The sequence below is a fragment of the Athene noctua genome, chromosome 30 (genome assembly GCF_965140245.1).
Source record: "Athene noctua chromosome 30, bAthNoc1.hap1.1, whole genome shotgun sequence".
Taxonomy (NCBI): Eukaryota; Metazoa; Chordata; class Aves; order Strigiformes; family Strigidae; genus Athene; species Athene noctua.
This window is the reverse complement of record NC_134066.1, coordinates 539416-556749: the sequence shown is the minus strand read 5'-3', so window position 1 is coordinate 556749 and position 17334 is coordinate 539416. Positions and strand designations below refer to the sequence as shown.

Genomic DNA, 17334 nt, shown 5'->3' with positions numbered 1-17334 from the left:
CAGTGAAAACATAAAAGAAAAGCATTAGCCAGGAATTAATTTTAAGTGACTTGAACCAATTTTAGGTTTTCAAAGATTAATTCCCCGGTTCTACAACCAGCTCCAAAGGTAGTTTGTAACCAAACCAGGCATGCTAAAATAATTCAGAGAGGGTTACTTTACGCAAGGCTGGAGCGATGGTGTTTGTTATAGGCAGGGCTACAATGGTTATTTATCTATGCAAATATACTCAAGATTTTGCAGTGTTGACTCTAGGGCAACAACATGAATAAAATACACCACAGGAGCTGCACAACTCCGCTCGCTCCCACCAAGAAACCTGTCAAGGCTTATTCCTGCTTATTCTGCCACTTTGCAAATAATCTGGAGTGTTTGCTCTGGACAAGCATGGAGGAGGATTCATCTGTGCCACTGTGGAGCTCGGCGATGAGGTTTCACTAAACCGTAAAATTTCCCATCCCGTTTTTTTTTTTTTTTTGCTGCTCCCCCGAGGCTGCACCCAGCCAGCCCTGCCTCTGCCGCGGAGCAGAGACCCAGTGCTGGAGTGACCGGCTCCCCCGGCCTCGGGGCTGGGAGGTGCTCGGCCGGGGCCAAGGAGGACACGAGGCTGCCCGGTCGTGGCTCCTCGAACACAACGTGGAAGGAAGCGGGACGCTGCTGCCGCCGCGAGCGGTGACACCGCCGGCCACAACACGTCAGGGCCCAGACAGCCCCTGCTCCTGCCAGGTCTGAATTGCCACCGACTCGCTACACACTGGGGAGAAACAGTGAGTAAAATCTCCTGCCACCTCGGCCCACGGAGAGGAGAAGTGCCACCTCTGCAGCCGCCGCAGCGACGGCGCTTCTGCCTCAGGCTTCTCCCTCCAGCAGCTTGCACTGGGACAGGGACAAGCGCAAGGCTGGAGCAAAGCTTTTCTCTGTCACACACACTATATTCACAAGTCACAGAATCCCTCAGGTGGGAAAAGCCCCTCGGGATCATCGAGTCCAACCCTCAGCCCGACTCTACAAAGTTCTCCCCTACCCCACATCCCCCCCAGCTCATCCCAACGGCCCTGAAACCCCCCCAGGGATGGGGACTCCCCCCTCCCTGGGCAGCCTGTTCCCCTCTCTGACCACTCTTCCCTGAAACATTTTCTCCTCCTGCCCAGCCTGACCCTCCCCTGGGGCAGTTTCCAGCCGTTCCCTCTTGTCCTGTCCCTGATCCCCTGGGAGCAGAGCCCAGCCCCAGCCTCTCCACAACGTCCTGTCAGGAGCTGCAGAGAGGGATGAGGGCTCCCCTCAGCCTCCTCCTCCTCACCCTGAACACTCCCAGCTCCTTCCCTGCCTCCTCACAGCATTGATTCTCCAGCCCCTCCCCAGCCTCGCTGCCCTCCTCTGCCCTCGCTCCAGCCCCTCGAGATCTCTCTGGGATTGAGGTGCCCAAACCTGGACCCAACCCTCCAGGTGTGGCCTCCCCAGTGCCGAGCACAGGGGGACTGTCACCTCCCTGCTCCTGCTGGCCACACTAGTGCTGACACAAGCCAGGATGTCGTTGGCTTCCTTGGCCACCCGAGCGCACTGCTGGCTCCTGTTCAGCTCTTGCTTTACAAGCTCCTTTTTAAAGCACAAAACACTAACCCTGAAGTTTAGCAACAATCCATCTTTTCCCCAAAATCTACTTCCTCCAGGAGGAACAGCAAGTCCCACGAAACACTTACTTCATTAATAAAGGCGAGGAGGAAGAAGATCACACGGCGAATGTTCGTTATAGTGCGAGACTGACCTAAATATCTCCTTGCAAAACACATCCCAGCCTGGGCGGGAGCAAAATTGGTTCCTCTATCTCCATCGGCAGCTGCCAAGCTCGTGACACGCTCATTCACCACCCGATGCAGGAAATGCTTTCCCACGCGTGCCGGGTTGGAAACGCTGCCCACGGACCCTTCTCCCACAGAGCTCCCAGAAAAGAGCCACCAGCTGTAGGCAGATGTGGGTGTTTCACCCACTTCCAGCCCAGCTGGGAATCTGGGAGCTGTCAAGAGAAAGATGGTGAAAAGGCATCGGAGGGATGGTTTTTGCTGGCTCTGTCTGCACGCCTGGGTGCTTTTCTAAAAGAACGGCTCTAGTGACACCCTGCTGCTGCTCTAAACGTGGGCGAAATTAGAGGATAAAGAAATCACAGGGTAAAAAATGTTTATTGCTCCTTCTACCCGTAACCTCTGTGAACATCTTCAAGCAATCACTCAGCACCAGGAGTGGGCCCACTGGCCCATGTTCTACCTCCTGGAGGTAAAACACTCACCGTGACCACGGCTGGGTTTGACTTTCACAGGATCCCAGAATCCCAGAACCATCCGGGTTGGAAAAGCCCCTGAAGCTCCTCCAGCCCGACCATGACCCTCCCCCTGACCCTTCCCAACTCCCCCAGATCCCTCAGCGCTGGCTCAGCCCGACTCTTCAACCCCCCCAGGGATCCCGGGGACTCCCCCCTGCCCTGGGCAGCCCATTCCAACGCCCAACAGCCCCTTCTGCACAGAAATCCTTCCTCAGAGCCAGCCTGACCCTGCCCTGGGCAGCTTGAGGCCATTCCCTCGGGGCCTGGCGCTGGGGCCTTGGCTCCAGAGACTCATCCCCCCTCTCTGCCCCCTCCTGGCAGGGAGTTGCAGAGGGCCAGGAGGTCTCCCCTCAGCCTCCTCTTCTCCAGACTGAACCCCCCCAGTTCCCCCAGCCGCTCCCCAGCAGACCTGTGCTCCAGACCCTGCCCCAGCTCCGTTGCCCTTCTCTGGCCACGCTCGAATTCATTCACTATTTATATACCATATTCACACTCAGGCAGGGCAGTTGCCTTTCCAGGAGGAATATTCCTGGGAATAAGGCAAAAAAATAAGAGCAGAATATCATGAGGTTGCTCTAATCATAAAAGCAAAGACACTAGTGCTGTTGTCCAGACCTTCAACACCCACTGAGCGAACAACAGATCATTCTTCCGCACGCACCCTCCCTTTTTGCTGATGAAACTACGAGTGAAACCTCAGTCCAACGGGTCCTTTCCTTCCGACAGCCGGACGGGCAGCGAAGCCAAGGGCAAAGCTGAGGAGCCGATGGCTTCTCGCTCATCCTCAGCATGGAAACACGGGGGTTTTTAGACAAGTCGTGTCTCACGCTGGGAACGGTTCCTGTGATTGAGATTTCTGCGTTTGATGTCGGGCTTTGAACTCGCCTGGTTCCTGCGGGGCACGCCACGATCATTAACTCTTCTAGAGCGGTTTCGGGGCTGATGGCTCGTGAGCGTGGTGTTTTGTTCACACGCCGGCACCCCCACGGCCTGGCCACACCGGGCAGCCCTTTACACGGTCCCACCAAAACCACCCCTCCCCATTCCTGGGGGCGTTAAACACGTGGCACCGGCCCAGCCCCGGCAACGCACCCACCGCAACCAGCACTGTTGACCCCGTTCGCCACTTGCCGTCCCAACAAGGGGAACTCCTCGCCCGCACAGCCAGGTCACCCCTCACCTGCTTTCCAGACACCCACGCCGCTCTGCCAGCGCCGGCACTGCCAGGTACCAGCCCGGAAAAACCTTTTCCTCGGCAGGGAGCCGGCGGAGAGGCACCCCAGGGCGGCGGCACTGTGGGTTTGTCCCCGCGGGATTCCTCCCCGCTCCCTCGCCCGCGCTCCTGCTGATGACCAGGTAAAAGCAGGTTGTGCCATTGGCTTCGCTGTCACCGCTGAGGTGCCCGCTCGGCTGCGCTGAGGCAGGTCCCCTGGCTGACTCCCAAATGGGTCAGAAAGCTCGTTTCTCGCTAATTGCCCACCCCATACCACGTACCCGGTCTCCTGGGGTGCAGGAGGGCACCGAGCTGAGGTGTGGGGGGACAAGCCCACCGTGCTCAGCCACAGGTGCTCCCAGAATGACACAGTGTGATGCGCTGAGTTCTGCGGAAGAACATCTGGGAAACAACAGCCTGGCGGCGAGGGGCAGCTCCCCTCCCTGGTCTGCTCCGTCCAAAGGCTCCTGGATTTAGGAGCCAGCCCCTGCAGCTGCTCCCCATCGCTCTCATCTGCTTTCTGTACACGTGGAAAGGGGGGGAGCTAACCCACACCTGAGACTCCCAAGTATTTTCACAACTAATAAATCAAACTGATTGCAAAGTTCTACTCTAGCACCAGCCAGGAGGTCTGAGGATTAAAAACACCCTCAAAAACCATAAAGCAGCACCTGAGACTGTGGAAACTTTGGTTAAGAAGTGGGAAAAAAAAAGATGAGCAGGGAGGCTGAGCTGTGGGACCACTGCACTGGCACCGCTTGCCCCAGGCCTCGTCCCGCATCGTACATGGAGCCGTTATCTCCTCGCTGTGTCCCAACACGCTCCTGCGCTCGAGAGCTCGTTTGACAGTTCCCAGCGCCCGTCTCACGAGCTGTGCTCGCCACAGCCCAGCCCAGAGCCCTCCTTTGAGGAGACTCTGCCTCGCAGTCCTGCGTGGCCTTTGCTTGGGACGCTCAGCCCCGCATCAGTCCCCCCCTGGCAGAACCGCACCAGGAGCCGCCGCCGCTGCCTGGCCGCATCCTCCCCAGTGAAATAACCGGAGGCAGGTGCCGGAGTTTGGACCCCGGGGACACTCGACTGTGGCTCTGCAGAGAGAACAGGAGGTGAAACGCCTGTGCTGGACCCTGCAGCTCCATGGGGCAGCGGCGGAGCGAGCCGAGGCTTTGAGCCACCCTCTCAGAATCACAGAATCATCATTCAGTTTGGAAAAGCCCCTCAGGATCATCAAGTCATTTGTGTTCAGTTCTGGGCCCCTCACCCCAAAAAGGCCATTGAGTGACTCGAGCGTGGCCAGAGAAGGGCAACGGAGCTGGGGCAGGGTCTGGAGCACAGGTCTGCTGGGGAGCGGCTGGGGGAACTGGGGGGGTTCAGTCTGGAGAAGAGGAGGCTGAGGGGAGACCTCCTGGCCCTCTGCAACTCCCTGCCAGGAGGGGGCAGAGAGGGGGGATGAGTCTCTGGAGCCAAGGCCCCAGCGCCAGGCCCCGAGGGAATGGCCTCAAGCTGCCCAGGGCAGGGTCAGGCTGGCTCTGAGGAAGGATTTCTGTGCAGAAGGGGCTGTTGGGCGTTGGAATGGGCTGCCCAGGGCAGGGGGGAGTCCCCGGGATCCCTGGGGGGGTTGAAGAGTCGGGCTGAGCCAGTGCTGAGGGGTCTGGAGGAGTTGGGGGGGGTCAGGGGGAGGGTCATGGTTGGGCTGGAGGAGCTTCAAGGTCATTTTCAACTGAGATGATTCTGGGATTCTGTGAGTCCAACCCTCAGCCCGACTCTACAAAGTTCTCCCCTACCCCACATCCCCCCCAGCTCATCCCAACGGCCCTTAAACCCCCCCAGGGATGGGGACTCCACCCCCCCGGGCAGCCTGTTCCACTCTCTGACCTCTCCTCGCACCCCAAGCCCCACTCCAAAGTCCATCGCCCATCGCACCCTTGGGTGCGCGAGGGCCGAGGCTGGGGAGACGCGGGGCGGTTTCACCCCAAACCCCGAGGGGGGGGATCGCGCCGGAGCATTCCCACCAGAGCCAGCTGTGGGAGGGAGGCAGAGGAAGGGATTTGGGGGTGTCCCACCACCCCTCCGCAGCCCAGAGGCTGCGCTTTGTCAGGGCCAGCAGCGCCCGGCCTCGCCGAGCCCCCCCCGCGGGGCCAGGGGACACCCCAAGGTCACGGAGCACCCAGGGAGCCCCGGTGATGCGGGGGGGGGGGGCAGCGCCTCCTGGGGTGCTCCGTGGCACCCCCTCGCAAAACCGACCGGGGGGTCCCGCAGCACCCCCAGGGGATCCCCCCCGAGGGAGGATCCGACACGCCAGCGCATGCGAGGGACCCCCCCACATCCCCCCCCCCCGAACACCCCGGGATGCCTCAGTGGGGGGATCCCCCTCGGAACACTTCGGGGACCCCCCCGGGATCACCCGAGAGCGGGATCTCCCTCCCCCCCCCCGGCCCGCTCAGGGGGGGCCCCCCCGCCATTCCCCGAGCCCCAGGGGACCCCCCCGCCCCACTCACCGCCTCCGCCGCCCCCCGCCGGCCCCGCCGCCGCCGCCTCATGCCCCGGCCCCGCGGTGCCGCCACCGCCAGCCCGGCCCCGCCCGGGCCGTGACGCAGCTCCGTGCGACCGGGGACACCGGGCTGGGGCGCGGGGGGACGGGCCCCGCTGGGGGGGGACGCACCGACCGCCCCCCGACCGCCAGCCCAAGCCAGGCGCCGCTCCTGCACCAAAATCGGCTTATTCCACCCCAAACCGTGGCTGTGTCAGGAGCCAGGAAGCTGCGCCAGGACCTCGCTGACCCCAGCAGTGCTTTTCGTGCCAAAACCTCAAATTTCTAGAGTTTTGGTTGCGGGCAAACGGCTGCAGACACAGTTATGTGTTAATTATTTCCGAATGCTGCTGTAGCTCACAAACATTCCGTATTTTGGGGGAGAAGAGTCTTGATTTGGCTTTTGGCTGGTTAGTTTTATGTGTTTGGTTTTTTTTTTTTTTTTTGTTGTTGTTGTTTTTGGTTTTTTTTAAATCCAGAGATTAATGCTGCGCTTTCGCAGAATTCCTCTTATTCACCACATTCCCTTGAAAATTTAGGATTATTTTTTTTTGCTTTTTTTTTTAAGCAACCCTTTCCTAAGAACGAAACCAACAGATTTAATTGGTGAGACACACAAGAAACCTGCCAGCCTGGGAAGCGGCACGTGGCAGGAGCAGCACACGAATGCTCTGTGCTCTTATCTCCACCATCCCAACCTTTTAATTTCTTGGTAGATCACTGGGAGCGCTCGTTTGGAAGCACAACCTGCCCCTGAAGAGCGAGGAGAGTGTGTGGGGATGTGGGCTGAGGGAGCACGACACCCCAACCCACGCAGGAGAAGCAGCTCGTTAAAAATGAGACCCTTTGCTGAGCAAAGCTCCTTGCTTTCCCCAAACATGGAGGTTTTGCAACTCACATTCCTTATTGCTTAAACACACGCACACACACAAAAATCATGGGATGTTGTTGGAACGACCGAAACCTGGAAAAATAAAGAGGAAAAATCGGGAGATGGGAGACTCTGCTGTCACGGATTTAACCTTACCTCTGACCTGGCAGCCTGGGCATTGGAGAAGGAAATTAAACCCAAGGTACAAGAAACCTTGCAGGAGGTGGTTTGCCAACAGCTTTTGGCCTGAAGCTGGAAAGTTTACATTATTCCCCAAATCCTGGGGTATTTGGGGATGAGGGCGATGCCTCCCATCAGCAAGACCGCCCCGCAGGGACGGTGAACTCGCCAGGACCAGCATTTGCAGTACTCACCCAATTCACAACTGGGCGAGCCCTGCTTGAGGGTGTATTTCTTGGGCATGGTGTTCCTGCTTCTCTCTCCGGTGGTATCTGGGAGCAGACAGGCTGCTCAGGGATCCTCTCTCTATATAAGAGATGTCCCCACCCTTCCCTGCCAGTTCCCCTCCCTCCCTCCTCCGCCCGCAGCACCCGCACTGATCCAGCGGTGCAGAGGTCCCCGAGGGGAGCTCAGGGGACAATTCAAAGTCTCCTGAAAACAACCGCATCTGCTTCGGCCTTATCATTTATTAAAGAATGATAAAACCCACCAAGTTAAGGGGGGTTAATAGGCCAGTCGACCGCATTGAGGTGGAGCCTCATCTCCATGGCGAGCTGCAGCGCTGGGCTTGGGGGGAAAGGTGGGTTACACGCCGTCTGGGGCTCATTATCAACCCAGGAGGCTCAATTAAAAGGCCGTTTGGTTGAGCATCAGACGAGCTCTGGTAATTAGAACATGAGGCGGCCTGGACTCTGCTCCACCAGAGCTATTTGACAAATTAGAGGCCAAACTGGCACTAACAAGGCATTTTGCAGCTGCTGGTACGTGCAGCGCTGATAAGAGCAATCCCTTCCCGAGTTGGATCAATACAATCTATTATCAGCCATCCCCGCTGCTCTGAAACCTGCCGAAGCAGAGCGATAACCCTAGGGTTTGTCCTTTTATTTTTTCCCCCTTTTTTCTCTGCAAAAGGGCCTCCGCTGCCTTTTTCTGATAAGCAACAGCTGAATGTGCAATGCTTCAAGACTCACCAGGCAGGAGAGAAAAGGCAAACGCGTGCGTGACCGGCGCCGCGTGCTCCAGCTTCCCAGGGCTGCTGGAGGGGAGCAGCGGGGTTTTGGGGTCTGGCTGGAGGGGGGAGAGGGGCCTCAGCTGGGAAAAGCATCCCCAGGGATTCAAGGGAGGCGAAGAAGCTGCCAGAGACCTGGGAAGGGGCAACATAGCGCTTGGTTTTAGCGATGCCTGGGGGGAAAGGAGCGGGCAGACCTTACGGGCAGGGGCAGAAGCAGGGCTTGTTTCCCTTCAACACCATTTTTTCTGTCACTTAAGAGTCGAGAAAACAAACATGACCCATATGAAACTACCCGGGGGCAGCTGCAGAACTGGTTCAGCCGCTCGGTGCGTAGGTTGGCCAAGGGAGGGAGGGACGGACAGACGGAGGCATCCAGCGCAGCTGCAGTGTCTGGACCGGGGAAACTGAGGCAGAGCAGGGGGAGCCACCGCGGGGCTCGGCACCCCACGGCCCCTCTGCTGCCGCGCCGCCCCTCACTGGGGAGCCGCGGGCGGGGATTGGGGCTCCCCCCATGTCTGGGGCAGGGCAGCAGCCGCCCAGGGGGGAGTTGCAGCCCCACCATGGGGCAGGGGCACCGCTCGAAGGGCCAGGGAACGGGTTTAACCCCCCGCTCCGGTGCCAACCACCCGCTGTGGCGGGTAAAGGGGGGAGAGGCCCCCCCCCCTCACCTCGCCTGCTTTCCCCGGCGGCCCTAACGGGGAACCACCGGGTGCCACGGGGACGCCACGGGCCGGGAAGGGGAGGGGCTTCCCGCCACAACACCGCGGCCCGCCCGGGCCCCCCCGGGAGCCTCAGAACAGCGCTGAGGAGGGCGCCGGTAACGGGGGCCCGAGGGCTCGGTCCGGTTCGCGCCCCGGCGGCCCCGAGGAGCCGCTTCCGCCTGCGGTCACATGACCGGTCACGCGGCGCTTCTGCCACCGTCACGCGAGCGCCGGCACGGCAGCCAATCAGCGCTCAGCCCCGCGCGCTCCTTCCCCCCTCCCCTCCCCGTGACCTTCGCCCTTTGGCCCCGCGCCGTGACCCGCCAAGATGGCGCTGCCCAGCGCCGCCGGCCGCGGGGTGCTGCGGCGCCTCGGCCTCGGCCCCGGCCCCGGCCCCGCCGCCCTGAGCCGCGCCTGGGGGCCGCTGGGGCTGCGCCCCGCCCGGGCGGTGCCGAGGTGAGCGGGGACCCGTGTACTGCCCCGGGTCAGCGTCAGCACCGGCCATGACACCCGCCCCCCCGCCCCCCCGCCATAGCCCCGACCGCCCCAAATACTGCCCCGGCCCCCCCTCCGCCCCCCCTCGGTTACCGGCCTTGTCTTCCCCCGCTGCACCCCCCGGGACTGCCATAGCACCCACCCGGTTTCCCCCATTTCCCCGAGACACCCCCCGCCCCCCCGTTACTTACCGCAGTGCCGTTCCCCCGCCCCGTGCCCCCTGAACTCCCCACCCACCTCCCCAGCGCCAGGCGCACCCCCCATCACCCCCCCTGCCCCCCCCCCCCGCCTATGCCACCCTGACCCACTCCCAGTGCTAAGCACAGTCCCCCCCAGGCACTGGAGGAGACCCCAACCCGCCCCCCTGGGGCCTGGCCCTGATCCCCACCCCCGGTGCTGCCCCCCCTGCGGCCGGTAGGGGCAGGGGGGGTTCCCAGCACTTTATTCCTTCTCTGGAGGCTTTGGGAACCCCCCCAGCCCAGCATCCTGCTTCTCTAGGGGCCACCCCCCGCCTTTCCTCAGAGCCTTTTCAGCAAAACACTGACGTAAATAACCGTGGGGGTGGATTTTGCTGCAGGTCCGTGGTGTGCTGCCTCTCCACAAAAGCTGGCTCCAGGTCTGTCCTCGCCGCCCTGGCGTCAGCAGCAAAGCGCGTCAACGGGAGGTACGAGAGGTTTTTGGAAAGGACGTTCCCCCGTTTCTATGTGCTGTACGTGACTTTCACGAAAGGTGGGTCCCAGGGAGGAGAGAACGTTTCTGCTTCTCTGGGGAGAAGGGAGGCAGCTGGATGCGCTGCCTGTTCCCTTCCCGGGGCTAAAAACTGCATTGCCAGAGGTGTTTGCCCGAGAATCAGGGACCTGAAGGTGCTCTCTCTTCCAACAGGAATGCAAGCTCTCTTCCTGGAAGTTAAAGAAATAAGAAAAATCAAATCTAAAATGTCCCGTCAGAGACTGAGCGTTCAGCAGCTTCCGTACCGGGAGATGGAGAGGCTGCGGCAGGTACAGCGCGGCTCGGTGCCCCAGTGCCCGGCTCTGCCTCCCCCCGGCCACTGGGGACATTTCCTCCCCTGAAAAAGGGGCTTGAATTCACAGAATCCCAGAATCACTCAGGTTGGAAAAGCCCCTCGGGATCATCGAGTCCAACCCTCAGCCCGACTCCACAAAGTTCTCCCCTACCCCACATCCCCCCCACCTCATCCCAACGGCCCTGAAACCCCCCCAGGGATGGGGACTCCCCCCTCCCTGGGCAGCCTGTTCCCCTCTCTGACCACTCTTCCCTGAAACATTTTCTCCTCCTGCCCAGCCTGACCCTCCCCTGTGGCAGTTTCCAGCCGTTCCCTCTTGTCCTGTCCCTGATCCCCTGGGAGCAGAGCCCAGCCCCAGCCTCTCCACAACGTCCTGTCAGGAGCTGCAGAGAGGGATGAGGGCTCCCCTCAGCCTCCTCCTCCTCACCCTGAACACTCCCAGCTCCTGCCCTGCCTCCTCACAGCATTGATTCTCCAGCCCCTCCCCAGCCTCGCTGCCCTCCTCTGCCCTCGCTCCAGCCCCTCGAGATCTCTCTGGGATTGAGGTGCCCAAACCTGGGCCCAACCCTCCAGGTGTGGCCTCCCCAGTGCCGAGCACAGGGGGACTGTCACCTCCCTGCTCCTGCTGGCCACACTAGTGCTGATACAAGCCAGGATGCCGTTGGCTTCCTTGGCCACCCGGGCACACTGCTGGCTCCTGTCCAGCTGCTTGTCAGTGAGAACCCCCAGACCCTGCTCCCCCAGACAGCTCCAGCCGCCCCTCCCCGAGCCTGTAGCCATGCGGGGGGTTGTTGTGGCCCAAGTGCAGGCCCCGGCACTTGGCCCTTGCTGAAGTCCATCCCCTTCCCGTTGGCCACTGATCCCATCTATCTGAGTCAATTCACATGTGGGGCTTTGGCAGCGAGTCGGAGGGGCCGATTCCTCTGGGCGAGGCACCTTCCCTGCCTAAAAACGGTCTGGAAGCTGCAGCCGGGGCTGGTAATTTGGAGGGAATGTGGAGAGCGTGGCGTCAGACCCTGATTGTCTCTTCTCGTTTCGGAGGCAGTTTCGCAGGGACGTGCTCAAGGCCATTCCCATCGGAGTCATCGCCATCCCGCCCTTCGCCAACTTCTTGGTCATCGTCCTGATGTGAGTACCTGGCGTCGCGGTGACTGCTGGGGCCTGGCCGTGGCCCCCATCTTTGTGCTCCTCGATACCTTAAATTTCACAAAGCCGGGTGTTTTTTAGAGTTCTAAATGCAGCCAGATGATCTCCCTTCCTCGCTCCATAGTGAATACCCGTAGCCTGGCGAGCCCAGCGATTGTTTCGCAATTCCGGCTCCCACGTGCCAGGAACCCGCCCGGGCTCTCCAACGCAGAGAAATAATCCCCGGCACGCAGGGAACGGCCCTGGGTGTGCTCAGCTGGAGAAACCTCCTTGCACAATTCCCTCCCAGTTGTCTGCAGTCCTTTGAACGTCGCTCTCCCTGCCAGCTGTCCTGAGGCCAGTGCTAAATCCTGGTTAAATCCCTGGATTTTTCAATTCTGTTCCCTGACTTTTGTGTGCGGCTGGTGGGTGAGAGCCCGGCACGGGACAGAGATCTCTGGGTTGTGTCGAGCCTCAGCCTCAGGGGAGAAGCAGAGACCCGACTGCCCAGAGAGCCCCGTCCTGAGCTCACCCTGGCTTTGCAGGAGCAGATCTGTCTCCTTGCAGGACGAGGTGACCTGCTTAATGGAGGAGGGAAAGGCTGTGGGTGTTCTTTACCTTCCCAGATCTGACTGATTCACTCATCTGCTGGATTCATTGAGCTGCTGGAGGGTGGGAAGGTTCTGCAGAGGGATCTGCACAGGCTGGACCGATGGGCCGAGGCCAATTCTGTGAGATTCAACAAAGCTCAGTGTCAGGTCCTGCGCTTGGGGCACAACAACCCCACGTAACGCTGCAGGTGTGGGGCAGAGCCGCTGGAAAACTGCCCAGCAGGAACAGACCTGGGGGGGTTGGTACACAGCTGGCTGGATGTGAGCCAGCAGTGTGCCCAGGGGGCCAAGGAGGGCAATGGCATCCTGGCTTGTACCAGCCCTGGCGTGGCCACAGGGACAGGGAAGGGATCTGAGCCCTGGGCTCGGCACTGGGGAGGCCCCCCCTCAAATACTGTGACTGGTTTTGGGGCCCTCACTGCAGGAAAGACATTGAGGGGCTGGAGAGTGTCCAAGGAGGGGCAACAGAGCCTCTGAAGGGTCCAGAGCTCAGCTGAGGGTCCAGCTGGGGGAACTGGGGGGGTTTAGTCTGGAGAAAAGGCTCAGGGGAGACTTTACCACTCTCTACAACTGCCCGAAGGGAGGTTGTAGCGAGGTGGGGGTCGGTCTCTTCTCCCAGGTAACAAGTGACGGGACAAGAGGGAATGGCCTCTGGCTGCACCAGGGGAGGTTTAGGTTGGATATCAGAAAAAATTTCTTCACTGAAAGGGTTTTCAAGCCCTGGAACAGGCTGCCCAGGGAAGGGTTTGAGTCACCCTGGAGGTATTTAAAAGCCGCGTAGATGTGGCACTTGGGGACACGGTTTAGTGGTGGCCTTGGCAGTGTGGGGTTAACAGCGAGACTCGATGATCTCAGGGTCTCTTCCAGCCTCAGTGATTCTCTGATTCCTGAGCTCACCCCTTTGAAGGACTGAACGTCGGCAGCTCCTTGGGGCCAGATGTGCTGTCCCTGCTCGTGCCTCATTTCCAGCAGCACAAAACCCGACTGCCCCGGCTCGTGGTTTTCCCTCCCTGACCCCCCCGTCTCCTCTTCTCCCCAAGGTATTTCTTCCCCCGCCAGCTCCTCATCCGCTACTTCTGGACCCCCAAGCAGCAGGTTGAGTTCCTGGATGCCTACGACGCCATCCGGAGAGACTCGTACCTGGATGTGGTGGAGAGTTTAACCCTGGCAGCACGTTCCCTGCCCGAGCTGCAGCTCCAGCAGCGCCTGCGGGAGCTCTGCGCCGAGGTAGGGCCCGTCCTGCCTGTGCTGCCACCCCCCCGGCCCTGCCTGCTGCTGCCCGACACCCGTGGGAGGTGTTGGCAGCACGTGCCGTGGCTCTTGCAGGTGCAGCGAGGCTCCCAGCCATGTGTGGCCGAACTCTACGCTGTGAGAAGTTTGTTTTCGGGCTCCCCGCTGGGTCTGAACAAGCTCCAGGTGTCTCACGTGGTGAGTGCAGCTTTTCTTCTGCCCACAGAGCACTGAGACTGTGCCCCAGGCGGGGTGCTGTGCCCTAAAACCAGGTGTAGAGGAAAAGCTGGATGTGACATCCAAAGCACAGCATATCCCAGGCTGCACCCAGAGCAGGGTGGGCACAGGGTGAGGGGGGGGATTCTCCCCTCTGCTCCGCTCTGGGAGACCCCCCTGCAGGGCTGGGTCCAGCTCTGGGGCACCAACAGCAGAAGGACACGGACCTGCTCGAGCGGGGCCAGAGGAGGCCACGGAGGTGCTGGGGGGGCTGGAGCCCCCCTGTGAGGACAGGCTGGGAGAGTTGGGGGGTTCAGCTGGAGGAGAGAAGGCTCCGGGGAGACCTTAGAGCGGCCCCCCAGGGCTGAAAGGGGCTGCGGGAAAGGGGGGAGGGACTCTGGCTCAGGGGTTGGGATAGGATGAGGGGTGACAGTTTTAAACCGAGGGGGGAGATTTAGATCAGATCTAAGGCAGAAATTCTCCCCTGTGAGGGGCTGAGGCCCTGGCACAGGCTGCCCAGAGCAGCTGTGGCTGCCCCCTCCCTGGAAGGGTTCAAGGCCAGGTTGGACGGGGCTTTGGGGAACCTGGGCTGGTGGTGGGTGGCCCTGCCCAGGGCAGGGGCTTGGGACTGGATGGGCTTTGAGGTCCTCCCAACCCTGTGATTCTGTGAAAACAGCCCTAGAATGAGCCTGTTTGTCCATGCTTGCTGCAGGTCCCTGACTCTGGGGCCATTGGTCACACCTGAGGCATCCCACACGCCTGAACTTGCCCCAGACGCCCATGTCCAGCCCAGGACAGAGCTCGTATCTCTGGACACCCTCTCCCTGCCCCGCTCGCTGGGTGTAACGAGAACTGCCAGGAGCAGCTCAGGGTTTCAGCACAGGCAGGACAATTAGCCAGATAATTAAAGGGCAACAAAATACAGGGCATGTCTGGAACAGGAGAGGCTCTGTCTGATTAAATTACACAGAATCCCAGAATCATCTCAGTTGAAAATGACCTCGAAGCTCCTCCAGCCCACACATGACCCTCCCCCTGACCCCCCCCAACTCCCCCAGATCCCTCAGCGCTGGCTCAGCCCGACTCTTCAACCCCCCCAGGGATCCCGGGGACTCCCCCCTGCCCTGGGCAGCCCATTCCAACGCCCAACAGCCCCTTCTGCACAGAAATCCTTCCTCAGAGCCAGCCTGACCCTGCCCTGGGCAGCTTGAGGCCATTCCCTCGGGGCCTGGCGCTGGGGCCTTGGCTCCAGAGACTCATCCCCCCTCTCTGCCCCCTCCTGGCAGGGAGTTGCAGAGGGCCAGGAGGTCTCCCCTCAGCCTCCTCTTCTCCAGACTGAACCCCCCCAGTTCCCCCAGCCGCTCCCCAGCAGACCTGTGCTCCAGACCCTGCCCCAGCTCCGTTGCCCTTCTCTGGCCACGCTCGAGTCATTCAATGGCCTTTTTGGGGTGAGGGGCCCAGAACTGAACCCCCTCAGCGAGGGGCGGCCTCCCCAGTGCCGAGCCCAGGGCTCAGATCCCTTCCCTGTCCCTGTGGCCACGCCAGGGCTGGTACAAGCCAGGATGCCATTGCCCTCCTTGGCCCCCTGGGCACACTCTGGCTCATTCTCACCCCCCAGCCCCTCTCTGACCGGCAGCTCTCCAGCCACTCCTCCCCAGGCCTGTAGCCCTGCTGGGGGTTGCTGTGGCCCAAGGGCAGCCCTCGGCACTTGCCCTCAGTGAAACTCCCCCAGTTGGCTCATTGTGCCTGCACGGGTCAGACACCCATTTCTGGAGGGGTTGGACATCCCCACCACTGACCCTGCCCTTGTTTTTCCCCCCAGAAAGCCCTGAGCCAGGTGCTGTTTCTGACCACCCACTTACCAGCCTTTTTCCTGAGGCATCGCTTGCGGAGCCACGTCCTGGAGATCCGGCACCTGGACCGGGCGATGCTGCGCCTGGGCCTGGCCCAACTCTCCGAGGAGGAGCTGAGAGCGGTGAGGCCCCCGAGCCCCTGCCGGCCGCGTTACCCCGCACTGAGGTTGTCCCGGCCCCCCCCAGCCCCCAGCGACGCTGCCTCGAGGCACGGCACCCCCTCCCTGCAGACCCAGCGCCAGGCGCTCGCGGCCGCTCCCCGGGTCGGGGATTCCTGAGCCCCTTTTCCACGCCGAGGCACCACGGGACACGATTCACCCTCCCTCGGCCCCGCATCGCGCCCAGGAAGGATCCCGGCGCCATCCCTGGCGCTTCGTGTCACCGGGAATGCCCGTCCCTGAACGTTCCCTTATTTTTTTTCCTCTCCCCTTCTCCACAGGCTTGTTACCTCCGTGGCCTGAACTCCACTCGCCTCGGCACGTCCGAGTGCAGAGCGTGGCTGGAGCAGTGGCTGGGGCTCTCCTGCAAGCTCCAAGGTAATGGTGGCCGAGGGGCAGCTCCTCGTGGGGCAGGGGGGGGCCCGGGAGCTTCTTTGGGTCCAGGAAACATCGACTCTGGGGAAATTTGGGGTAAACGGTGGCTTTATCCCCCTCTGGGCTGCCCCGAGGCTTCGTCCCTGAGAGGAGGAGGTGACAGAATGCACTGGGGGGGGGTTCCTGTCCCACAGAGACCTTGTGGTGGTGGATTCGAGCCCTGCAGCAGCAAAACAGGAGCAGGAGGGAAACGGGGGGGGGGGCCCAGAGCAGAGCAAAAAGCCCCCGGAGAGAGAGGCCAGGGGGCGAAGGGGGGGACCCGCAGCCTCTGGTGCCGCGCTGGCAGCTCGGGGTGAGCACGTTGGGCCACGGCAGCTGCTCTGAGCCTGCTCTCCTATTTTTCCAGCTTCCGAAGCTTCTCTCCTGGCCAACAGCATGGTCCTGCTGTCCCTCAACTACCCCAGGGCCAAGGCGTGACGGCCGAGCGCTGGCCTGGAGCTGCAAAACCCCCTTCGCCTTCGGGCGCTGGGAACCCCCGACCCGGAGTCACCGAGAGGGGCCTCGCTGCTGCCGCGGGGGCCAGGACGTGGTTCCCTCCCTCCCTCCCTCCCTCCTGCGCTGGAGGTTTGCATCGCTGCCAGCTCTTCTCTTCCCCTCGGTGCCGTTGGAGCGGGTCGGTGACTCCCCGGGGCCTGCAGGAGGTGACTTGGCTCAAGTTGTGTCGCTTGCACTTGGGGAGGGGAGAAGCAGCGGCTCCGCTGCCTGCGGGCGCTTCCCCTCAGATCCCAGCTTAGGTTTTGCTGCTCTTTGCCTCACCCAGAGGGTTTAGTTCCTTTCCTTACTCCACTGAGCAGTCTTAAATCTAGAAATCTCCCTGAGGGGTCAAGCAAAAACTGTAAAACCCCCGTGAGGTCTTAGCGGGAGCCTCGGGGTGGGGGTCCCGTGTTTTCGTTCAGCTGCAGCCCCTCCCCGCTGGCTGATGGAGGGGGAGGCTGGGACGGCTCCAACGCCTTCAGCCTTGGTTAAGCTCTGCCTAATTAGCTCTTAGCCTGGTGCTTTCTGCTCGGCCGAGGGCAATTTCAGGGGCTTTAGGGGCAGCTCCCTGCCGCAGGTTGTGTTGAGGGGTTAAAACCTGCCACGTCTCGCCTCACTCTGTCACTGCATGAGAATTATCCAGCTGTTGAGTGAATTTTAAACCAACTTTTAAGTGTTTTATTAAAAAGACAAAAGCAAGCGCCCGGCTCCAGCGTCTCCCTGGAGGCCCCACTGTGCCTCCTGCGCTGTGAATACTCCGTGTCCCCGCACCAGCTCCTCCACCTGTGGACAAGGCATGTGAACGCCTGGAAAATTTCCTTTTTTAAGCATTATTTGAGTATAAAGGAGGGGTAGAAATCACCTTCCCATGCGCCAGGCCAGCTCTGAGCTC

The 17334-nt window shown here is 61.1% G+C and overlaps 1 protein-coding gene across 1 annotated transcript; it reads left to right on the top strand.

The window, feature by feature from the left end:
• Window positions 1-9912: 9912 nt before the first annotated feature.
• Window positions 9913-17141, top strand: LETMD1 (LETM1 domain containing 1). Its single transcript, XM_074929562.1, has 8 exons — window positions 9913-10045; window positions 10199-10314; window positions 11386-11468; window positions 13117-13303; window positions 13403-13504; window positions 15345-15497; window positions 15815-15911; window positions 16315-17141. Exons 2-8 carry the CDS (start codon window positions 10201-10203, stop codon window positions 16383-16385), a joined length of 807 nt encoding a protein of 268 aa, XP_074785663.1. The 5' UTR covers window positions 9913-10045; window positions 10199-10200; the 3' UTR covers window positions 16386-17141.
• Window positions 17142-17334: the final 193 nt, after the last annotated feature.

Excerpts from the sequence above, each read along its gene's own strand:
- LETMD1 (XM_074929562.1), top strand. The coding sequence starts at position 10,201 with ATGCAAGCTCTCTTCCTGGAAGTTAAAGAAATAAGAAAAATCAAATCT. Across the intron at positions 10,315-11,385 it reads AGATGGAGAGGCTGCGGCAG|TTTCGCAGGGACGTGCTCAA; the intron begins GTACAGCGCGGC and ends TTTCGGAGGCAG. Across the intron at positions 13,505-15,344 it reads AGCTCCAGGTGTCTCACGTG|AAAGCCCTGAGCCAGGTGCT; the intron begins GTGAGTGCAGCT and ends TTTTCCCCCCAG.